General features: G+C 37.8%; 1 protein-coding gene across 1 annotated transcript in view; it reads left to right on the top strand.

Moving 5' to 3' along the window:
* Positions 1-11,124, top strand: part of LOC127414365 (F-box only protein 11-like) — a 41,606-nt gene that overhangs the window by 24,437 nt on the left and 6,045 nt on the right. Inside the window, exons 12-19 of the mRNA XM_051652346.1 lie at positions 402-619; positions 2,413-2,593; positions 5,394-5,516; positions 8,067-8,152; positions 8,794-8,870; positions 8,999-9,142; positions 9,250-9,360; positions 10,252-10,359. Coding sequence (XP_051508306.1) covers positions 402-619; positions 2,413-2,593; positions 5,394-5,516; positions 8,067-8,152; positions 8,794-8,870; positions 8,999-9,142; positions 9,250-9,360; positions 10,252-10,359 — 1,048 coding nt within the window. The remainder of the gene's footprint in view (positions 1-401; positions 620-2,412; positions 2,594-5,393; positions 5,517-8,066; positions 8,153-8,793; positions 8,871-8,998; positions 9,143-9,249; positions 9,361-10,251; positions 10,360-11,124) is intronic.

Genomic DNA, 11,124 nt, shown 5'->3' with positions numbered 1-11,124 from the left:
TATTTGCAATGAAGTACTAACATACTGTATCACTGTACTGCTTGCTTTAATGTTTATACTATAGTATAATACACTGCATACAAGTTTTTTTGTTGTATGTGAGACAGTATGCAACCATAACATTTTAAACTATTATGCAACAAAAATCTTCAGAATTATTGCAATTTAGAATTTTTTTAACCCAATTTTTGGGTTAAAAAAAAAAAAAAATATATATATATATATATATATATATATATATATATATATATAATGTATGTGTGTGTGTACTGTCTACTTTCCAGTAGACATGTACTGTCTACTTTCTAAGTAAATAATTTTCTGATAATAAGCCATTCTGCTCATCTGAATTTGCAGCACGGTTGAGGCCTGTATTTTTGACTCTCTGGCTCCCTCTGCAGGGCTACTTTGAAAGCTGCAACATTCACAGGAACCGGATAGCGGGTTTCGAGGTGAAGGCATATGCTAACCCCACAGTAGTGCGCTGTGAAATCCATCACGGTCAGACGGGAGGCATCTACGTACACGAGAAGGGTCGAGGACAGTTCATCGAAAACAAGATCTATGCAAACAATTTTGCGGGCGTTTGGATTACTTCCAACAGCGACCCCACAATCAGGTGGGAGATCATCCATAAGTTTTATATACAATGCTGTGAAAAAGTATTTACCCTCTTTCTGATTTCTTCTATTTTTGTGTATTTTTCATACTTGGTTGTTTTAGATCTTCAGACGAGATATAACATAAAACAAAGGCAACCTGAGTAAACACAAAATACAGCTTTCCAATATATAAATTTTTATTGAAGCAAAAACATTATCCAACACCTATATCACCCTTGTGAAAAACGAACTGCCCCCTTAAACTTAATAGCTGGTTGTGCCACCTTTAGCAGCAATGACTGCACCCGATAACTGGTGATCAGTCTTTCACAACGCTGTGGTGGAATTTTGGTGCACTCTTCTTAGCATGAACTGCCCGTTAAAGGTCCTGCCACAGCATCCGAATTGGGTTCAAGTAAGGACTTTGACTAGGCCACTCCAAAACTTTAATTTAGCTTCTTTTGAGCCATTCAGAGGTGGACTTACTCCTACGCTTTGGATCATTGTTTTACTGCATAATCCAGTTGTGCTTGAGCTTCAACTCACGGACTGATGACCGGACGCTCTCCTTTAGGATTTTCTGATAGAGAGCAGAATTCATGTTTCCCTCAATTATTGCAAGTCACCCTGGCCCTGAAGCAGCAAAGCATCCCCACACCATGCTTGACCGTAGGTATGCTGATCTTTTTGTGGAATTCTGTGTTTGATTTACGCCAGATGTAACGGGACTCCTGTCTTCCAAACAGTTCCACTTTCGACTCATCAGTCCACAGAACATTCTCCCAAAAGGATTGAAAATCATCAAGGTGTGTTTTGGCAAAATTCAGACGAGCCTTAATGTTCTTCTTTAGTGGTTTTCACCTCGCCACTCTTCCATAGATGTCATTTTTGGCCAGTGTCTTTCTGATAGTGGAGTCATGAACCGTGACCTTTATTGATGCGAGAGAGGCCTGCAGTTCCTTGGATGTTGTGCTTTTTGTGACTTCCCGGATGAGTTGTCGCTGTGCTTTTGGAGGAATTTTGGAAGGTTGGCCACTTCTGGGAAGGTTCACTACTGTGCCAAGTTTTCTCCATTTGGAGATAATGGCTCTCAGTGTGGTTCTTTGGAGTCCCAAAGCCTTTGACATAGATTTGTAACCCTTCCCAGACTGATGTATTTCAATCGCCTTTTTCCTCATTATTCCTGGAATTTCTTTCGACCTTGGCATAGTGTGCTACTGGGAGAGACCTTTTAGCCAACTTCATTCTGCTGAAAAATTTCTGTTTAGATGTTGATTTGATTGAACTGGGCTGGCAGTAATCAGGCCTGAGTGTGTCTAGTCCAGCTAAACCCCATAATGAGTGCAGTTTCATAGCTTTGGGGATTTAGTAAATTGGGCAAATACTTTTTCACACAGGCCCAGTTGGTATTTTGCTTCAATAAATAACATTACCATTTAAAAACTGTATTTTGTGTTTACTCAGATTACCTTTCTTTTATGATAGATTTTGTTTGAATTTTTGAAACAATTTAGTATGAGATATACACAAAAACAGAGGAAGTCAGGATGGGGGCAAAAACTTTTTCACAGCACTGTATATATATAATTTTTACATTCTATTGTGAGACAACTCGCGTGATAAATGTACTGTTTTTTTTTTTTGGAAGGAAATTGAAAACTTTTTCAAAGCATTGTTAATTTGTTTGTAGTGACATTTACCTAAAAGACTGATGCTTTGCAGATGAATGCTAAAATGCTCGCTTTAGTACTTGTAAACTTGTATCTCTGATCATTATATAATAATACCCCCATTTTTTGTTCCAACACAGGGGTAACACCATATTCAATGGCAACCAGGGTGGTGTTTACATTTTTGGCGATGGCAGAGGTCTCATTGAAGGGAATGATATCTATGGCAACGCTTTAGCTGGGATTCAGATCCGGACCAACAGCTGCCCGATCGTCCGGCACAACAAGATCCATGATGGACAGCACGGAGGAATTTATGTGGTGAGTTAAGCGAAAACTAGGGCTGTCGATTTAAGTCGTTAATTTAGTGCGATTAATTATATTAAAAATAACGCATTAAAAGATTAACGCAATTTAATCATGTCCTCTTAACAAAATAAGGAATATTCCTACCATTGGAACAATTCAAAGTTTGAAGTACCACATGTTTTCAGCAGAGGGCAGTAAACAAAACTCCAGCTGTATAGGCAACACGCATCTTTACAGAGAACAAACCACACTCAGGCTTGGGTTCTTGCGTTCAAACATAGATGGACAGAACACAATTCCGAATGCAGGAATCTCTACATGTTTTTCTTAGTTTTAAACTAAATTTAAGTTGACACAGCGACTTAAAATCGCTGTGATCATGACGCAACTCAACCAAAGTTAGATGCTCCAAATGCATCCGTCTGACACATGTGTACATTGACGCAACCTTAAAAAAGCCCTTATAATAAATCTATCTCAGACAGATTGATGAATTGAATTTTAAAATGGATTTAACCATGTTTAAATCCATTTCAATGGGTTCCTGAATTTCCCTTTAAATCAACTTTGACAATGCAAATAAAAAAAAAAATAATGAATAAATGAAAGTCTACTAGGGCTGGGCAATAAGATGATGTTATCGGATATCGACGATGTCTTACAAAGATCCCGATGCCGATTGCGACACTCAAAAAAAGACTATGATCGACAATATCGGGAAATGGCTCTGGGAAGTTGCCAAATATATTAAACAGCGGCCAGGGTGTGAAACTAGCACCCGCCAACCGCAAAACGCGACGAGGCCGATTCCAGTCCGCAAGCTCCTCGTCCAAATGTATTTCATGCACGGGTAATTTTGCTCATCTACCTACAACACGCGGGCGACCTGTAAGACGTCTCGGAGTGACACATGACAAGAAATGCTGTTAGTCTCAAAGACATGCACAGTGCTTGTGTCTGATTCGCTGTTTGTTCAGAGGGGTGCAGCGCAAGCCTGTCTCATGGAACAAGTGCATGTTAAGAGTTTTCACTCTTTTTTTCACCGTTTCATTCGTCTGAAAAATGTTTGCAAGAATAATGTCGTCTATGAGAATTCTGCAAATTATCTGTGATCATCTCGGGAGGTGTTGTGAGTTTAGTTCGCTTTATTTCCACGCGGTTAGAATGCATTGTGAACGCAACTCTGCAGGTTCAGTAATATATATCTTTGTATTAAAGAAACAAAGACGAAAGTGATGAAATCATAATGTAATACAAGACACATTCACCTTCAACCTAAAATTGAGTTTTATTTTCTTTTCTTTAGGCAGCATTAACAGTATCAAAATGCAATACAAACACAAATTCGATAAGAACACACATTTGGCAGCATTATTTTGGGAACACAAGGGAATTTATTAGGCTTATTTATTTTTATTATTATTATCTTTACATATATAAATGTCTTTAGTTCTTAATCTATAGGCTATTGGTAATTTTTCACCTGTTGTCGTCAACAGATGCTTGCGTGATGGCAAATGGAGCCGTTGTATTTTTTGATCACTTTGTTATTTTATTACTTTTTCATTTAGTTTAAAGTTCAATTTGAATTTAGAAAAAATGTCTACAAACATTTTCGTTTGATTTAACATGAGATCACATTAAACTCTAATGAGGGTGCATGAGAGGAGCACCAACCTCACCGTTATATCTTTAATGCACCCTTTATTAAAGTTCAATAATAAGGAAGCAGATCATGTAAATAAGTACAAACTCCAAAACTGCCATTTCTTTGTGCTGTCAGCGCCGCTTCTATGAGTCGCATGAAGTCACCCGATCTAAGGGGGAGAGATTGAAACTGCACCCGGCTGATGCACACTTTGACGCGGGGTCGTTTGTCCCTTTTTTGCAGCTAGATGAAAACGTGATGGCTTGTGACATATTGAATCATAATATATGTGTCACGGTGTGTATTTTATCGTAAAGAAAATTGTCAATACGCAGCTTTATTATTAAGAGAGTGTTTGTTTTTTTGTGAGTTAAAGATGGAATGAAGTGAACAGAAAGGTGAGAGAGGGTAGTCTTCACCCCATTATACACCGAAACAAAATACGTTTTTGATTTGGCTTGTTTTCCAATACAAATATCTAAAACACCTTTAAAACAACAGTACATTTACTTTAGGAGCTATACTGCAGAAGAAATTCTTAATACCTTACATATTGCTTCTCAAGTAAATGTATCTCGTTTTAAGGATTTTTAGATATTTTTAAATGGAAAACAAGACAAAACACTTAATAATAGTTTGTAGTGAATTTTTGTACTGAATTAAACTTAATTTCTTTAATTCAGTGAATGTCATTTATAGGTATTTTTAAAATATTCTTTATTGTTAGTAAGCACGTTTAATACAACCTTTTAAGTCAAGGCACAAGCTGAATAGTCGATTAATAGCCAATGATTATTCCTTGCAATAATCGCCCGAATAGTCGAATAATCGTTCGAATAATCGTTAGATTTGTTGCAGCCCTATTTAGAAATGTCTTTTGTTTGTTTTTCGTGTTTCAATAAATGAATTACATTTTTAAGGCAAAATCGATAAAGCAAAAAAATTCACTGACCCTCGGCAGAGGGGGTTGATGGTATAATCGTACATCGCAATATTTTTTAAGGTGATTATCGCTATATAAAATATTTTTTACATATCGCCCAGCCCTGAAGTCTATAGATTCCACCTGGGCCTGGTCTTATTATTCAAAACAAACCATTGATGAAGGTTGTGGCAAGACCTCATGGACTCCCTGATTTTCTTATTTTTCTTTCTTTGTAACAGCATGAGAAGGGTCAGGGAGTGATCGAGGAGAATGAGGTGTACAGTAACACACTGGCTGGTGTTTGGGTGACCACGGGCAGCACACCTGTACTCCGCAGAAACAGAATACATAGCGGTAAACAGGTACGTATCTGTGTTCAGTTCATGCTAAAACACAAAATTCAATCCATGATGATGATCCTGTCAAATCAAATCAGGTTTATCATGTAATCTTGGTTTGGATCTAGACCTTATTTTTAGAGCTTTTTGACAAGGTTCCCACTATCAGAAATCCTTCTTATTGTCTTTGGATCATTTTTTGGACAATTTTGACCTGTATGGGAACAACCAGTTGTGACCTTTCATCTTCAAACTTTCTGGATGTAATACAGCTTTAAATAGTTTTTTGTACATCTATGAATGAAATTGTACCTAAAATTATTTCAAATTTTCTCAAATTTAGCACCTAGCCCCAAACTGTTTTCTAGCTTCCCTACCTGCTCCACTGGGTAATGCACCTTTCCCACAAAAATGGCCTACATGCACATGTCCACAAACAAACACAAACAGAAAGAGTATTTGTTTTACAGTTTTGAACAGGTAATGTAACAGGTAAATAAGTTTACTAACATGATTTTTAATAATAGGGTACAATGGGGCTAAAGGCCCCCCCAATGGTCAAAGACCTATTACATGTTATTTTCTCCTAAATCTTTAGATGGCAGAAAGAACTATTATGGCACCTTTCTAAACCCCTGTAACACCGCAACAAATTGTTTGACATTACTGGGAAGGAATGGATTTGTTGCAATGGATGAACAAAGTGGGCCCATTTTGACTGCTGGAAAAGGCAGAGATTCATTTGTGAAATTGGAATGTACTAAAATTGTTACTCTAAAATGTAGCAGAATACATCAGAAATTGTTGTAATATAGGGTACGTTTACACGACAATGATGCACTAAAAACGGAAACTTTTTTCCTTTGCGTTTTTGAAAAGTTTCGCGTACAGACGACAACATTGTCAAAACGATCCCCGTTCACACGGATCCACGAAAACGACTAAAAAGGCTGTATTATGCATGCCAGGCCAGTAGTTGGCTATGTCACTTTGTAAAGAAACACTACGCGCCTGCGCACATAAGCATTCTTCCACAGAGCGGTGAATACAAACAATGAAGATGACGATCGCTGGTCGTAGTAGTGATGCAGTAAATCTACACTTTGCTGGAGAAGCGTCAATAAACTAAATCTTGAGCAGCACAAACAGTCCGCCATTGTAGTTTTCAATGTCTCGCGCGTTGTTTTGAAGTACTCATGCGCATGCCTATAGACTGAACTCTCAAGATTATTCAATAAACTCCGCTCATTTTTACCATCACTTCATCTCCTGCCTTCTGTATTCCCCCTGCTGACTCTTGGGCTGGTAGGAGAGTAAGTTAACATAAGCTGTTGATGTTGACTGGTTTTGGATATCAGACAGAACTCTGATATATGGATATCTTCTGACGGAGAGAGAGGTCTTGTGTACGCTGGATCTAACATGCATTTTCACTGCCTCATGTTTTCATATTCTAAACATACCATTGAATACTGTACATGGCATCACATCTCTGTCTATAGGCTATTTACATAAGTGGTGGGTGAATGAATTACAGGGTAAAGGTACATCAAATAAAATTAAATAAATAAATAACATTTAAAATACAAATACATTTTCCCATCTGAATCCATACATTAATTTCAAGATTTTCAAATTGCAGGTTCTGCCTACTGTACAATGTTCACCCTCCAAATGAATAAATTGTTTATTATTGTTATTTGCACAGATACCAGTATTCATATTGATAATTATACATCTCAAATTGATGCCCATCAATCCATCATTCTTTATATAACACGTAATACGCGTGCGCATGACGTCATCGTTTTCACAAATTCTTTTTTTTTATGTTTTTGTATGTTTACACGGAGACGATAACTTGCACTTTGAAACCCGTTTCAAAATGCCATTGTCGTGTAAACGAAAAGCCAAAACGCGTAAAAAGTTTTCCGTTGAAAACGTTGCCGTGTAAACGGCCCCATAGTTGAGATATGATAGAAGTGAACCGCTTGTAATGATGTATAATTCGCGTCTTCACAATTATTATGGTTTAATGCATTTCTCATACCTGCTTGTCTCCAAATAAATCGCCCTCAGAGAGCAGCCACATTGTTCACATCTCTTGCAACGCATCTACGGGATCACGGCAGACAAGCGCTAACATTCTTCACATCATTATACATTCAATGCATCTGTGGCATATACGTGTGTGCATGTAAAGTTTTGGTGGTAATTCCAGAGTAAGTAATACTTCAATAACAAAGTGACAGATGTCTTCTTGAGTTGTTACGTAATTACAGTGGTAAACTGCTGCCGCTTGTACTCACATTGATGACGCAGTCAGACCACGGTTCGGATCCAAATAATATGATGTGAACAGAGACCAACGGGGGGAGGAAACAAACTATGGTTCGGTTCAAGCAATTGAACCAAGTCTGAAAGCACCCTAAGACAATAGGATGGTTGAAGTGAACTTTTTCTAATGCTTAGCTCTAAAATATCCAATCTTTTTAAAACTATTTAAAAACTGAGAAAGTGATGGAAATTCTTTGGTGTTGCACTGATGCATTATGTCTGTCTGTTTGTCTTTAGGTGGGCGTTTATTTCTATGATAACGGTCATGGTGTGTTAGAAGACAATGACATCTACAACCACATGTACTCTGGAGTTCAGATCAGGTCAGTGGCATTTTTGCATCATGTAACTACGTTTAGGAGTCAAATTGTCTGCAAACACTTCACAGAGCAAGAATAGCTTAAAGACCTGGGTTGCTCAGCAAGTAAAGACGCTGACTACCACCCCTGGAGTCACGAGTTTGAATCCAGGGCGTGCTGAGTGACTCCAGCCAGGTCTCCTAAGCAACCAAATTGGCCTGGTTGTTAGGGAGGGTAGAGTCACATGGGGTAACCTCCTTGTGGTCGCTATAATGTGGTTCTTGCTCTCTGTGGGGCACGTGGTGAGTTGTGCGTGGATGCCTATGCGCTACGTCTCCGCGGTAATGCGCTCAACAAGCCACGAGATAAGATGCGTGGATTGACGGTTTCAGACGCGGAGGCAACTGAGATTCGTCCTCCGCCACCCATATTGAGGCGAGTCACTACGCCACCACAAAGACCTAGAGTGCATTGGGGAATTGGGGTTAAATGCTTCAGCAGATATGTGCTGTTAATTACTACAGAAATTATGTTTTAAAATGAACAATTTAACCTATGATATTATTGTGTATTTAACCTGGAAAATGGCTGTAACATTTCCTCAGCAGACTTGTTTTGAAAAAAGAGTTACACAGAATTGATATTCTTTCGCATTCTTCTTGTAGAACCGGAAGCAATCCCAAAATAAGGAGGAATAAGATCTGGGGGGGACAGAATGGAGGAATCCTTGTTTACAATTCAGGTGAAAGGTCCTCTCACACTCTGTCATCGTCTGTTTATTCACATGACTTCTCAAAATATCCCTTCTGTTTGTGTTACCATTTATATGTGGCTCTATCTGAAATCCCTGTGCTGTAAATGTGTGCTCAGGTTTAGGCTTTATAGAAGACAATGAGATCTTTGATAATGCCATGGCTGGAGTTTGGATCAAGACAGACAGCAACCCAACACTCCGCAGAAACAAGATCCACGATGGGAGGGATGGAGGAATCTGTATATTTAACGGAGGACGAGGTGAAATTTCCGAAAATCCCAGAATTGTTTGTTATTCGAAATTACCTCGTTAGTATATTCCCTACCTTCTCAGTAAGTTCTGAAACTTTAACAATGTGCTGTTGCAGGTTTGTTGGAAGAGAATGATATCTTCAGGAACGCTCAGGCAGGAGTTCTCATAAGTACCAACAGTCACCCTGTGCTTCGCAAGAACAGAATATTTGACGGTTTTGCTGCTGGTATGGTTTTACAAAAAGTTGATTCTGTTAAGCTACTTATACTTTACTAGGAATGTTTACTCATTAAAGAGCCAATTTAATTGTCTGATCAAACGGCTCTCCAGTAAAGGGGTTTTCAAAGTTTAAAAGTAAATAAGTACCTTTTATATTGTCATTGTACTTAAGCCAAAATAAATAATTTGAAAATTATCTGGAAAATATTAACGTTTTATTAAGTACAGTTAGATGTATAAACTCAAAGAGAAACATTTTGACAGTTCATTTTACATTTATTTGTACAGCGCTTTTCACAATATTGTCCTAAAGCAGCTATACAGAAAATAGTGAAACACAACCCATTAAATGCACATTTATTTCTTATGATTACCTGTCAATAGAACTATGGCTGTTAATAGATAAACTAATTCTGAATAATCTCATCATTTTAGAATGAAACGGTAATAATGTCAATTAATATGAAGATGTTTCACAATTTTTCCTTGAAATTTGTGTGGACCCCGGACCTAAGTTTGAAAACCCCTGCTCTGGTATACTTGATTCTGGCTGGTCAATGGCAGTATTCTGCAGTCAGATATTTTGGAATAATGAGCGCTAACTGTATAATTGACCGTTGTTGCTTGCAAGCGGTTTCCTGGCTGTGCTCTATCTACAGTTCATCTTCTAACATGATAAAATAATTTCAACTCCAAAATCAAAATTGCATGTTCACTTATATACAAATAGCCATGTAAGAAGCGAGATGATGTGTGTTCAGCCTGCCATTATCACAGAATAAACGGATTGATACAAGATGCTGATCACCCTGTCAGGGTTTATTTTGCAAAAACGACAGGCTGATGTTAAATAATATTAGTTTTTATGACTAATTGTTAACATCTCTTCGTTATACAGGTATTGAGATTACAAATCATGCAACTGCAACTTTAGAAGGCAATCAGATTTTCAACAACCGTTTTGGCGGGCTGTTCCTTGCATCTGGTGTCAATGTCACAATGAAAGGTAAAATGGATACATTGCAAAACAAATTCATTTAAAGATGAACTTAATATCTTACACCCTGAAGACATTTTTGAAAGATTTGCCTTCTAAAGGGCGAACAGAAAATAAATGCTCATAACTTTAAGAAAAAAGTTGGGTTAATTGCATGGATTCATTTGATAGAAAATCCTTTGATATAAGATTAGGAACAATTCTGAGATTTTCACGTTTAGACACTGCTGAGAAAACTCACCAAATAGTAGTTGGCCAAAGTAGAATTGTTTTTGTTGTTTTTCCATTTTTTACATAATATATCCTAGAATGCAAATAAGAGAAGTCAGAAAAAAACTTGTTGTTCCCCAACATTTCAAGTTCACAGGAATCAAAAGTCACAGCATTTGGAATGCTAGTGGCCTTTCTTTACACTAAGTGTCCTTAATACCTCTCCGAACAAGTATTCAGGTGTTGTATTGAACATTAAAACGGAATAACTGAAAACTATGAATGCAAACATCTAAATTGCCTAATAATAAAGATCAACTCACGTGAGCCTCTAATTCCATCACTCCAAAAAACATGAGTTGTGCACAGTCTGTGTATGCGCGCTCTGACTCTGCTCAGATCACGTGGGACACATGCCTGTGTCTAAATATGGATTATAATACTCTCTGCACATCCAATGACGACGATGTAACACATCTATGATGCGAAGGATCGTGTTTCAGTGAATCAATCCCAGAGAAACCATCACCATAGAGACGCCATCAGCGATTAGCCACCATAGCT

Source organism: Myxocyprinus asiaticus, chromosome 23, assembly GCF_019703515.2.
Source record: "Myxocyprinus asiaticus isolate MX2 ecotype Aquarium Trade chromosome 23, UBuf_Myxa_2, whole genome shotgun sequence".
Taxonomy (NCBI): domain Eukaryota; kingdom Metazoa; phylum Chordata; class Actinopteri; order Cypriniformes; family Catostomidae; genus Myxocyprinus; species Myxocyprinus asiaticus.
Note: the sequence above shows the minus strand (reverse complement) of the source record. Positions and strands in the feature narration are given on the sequence as shown.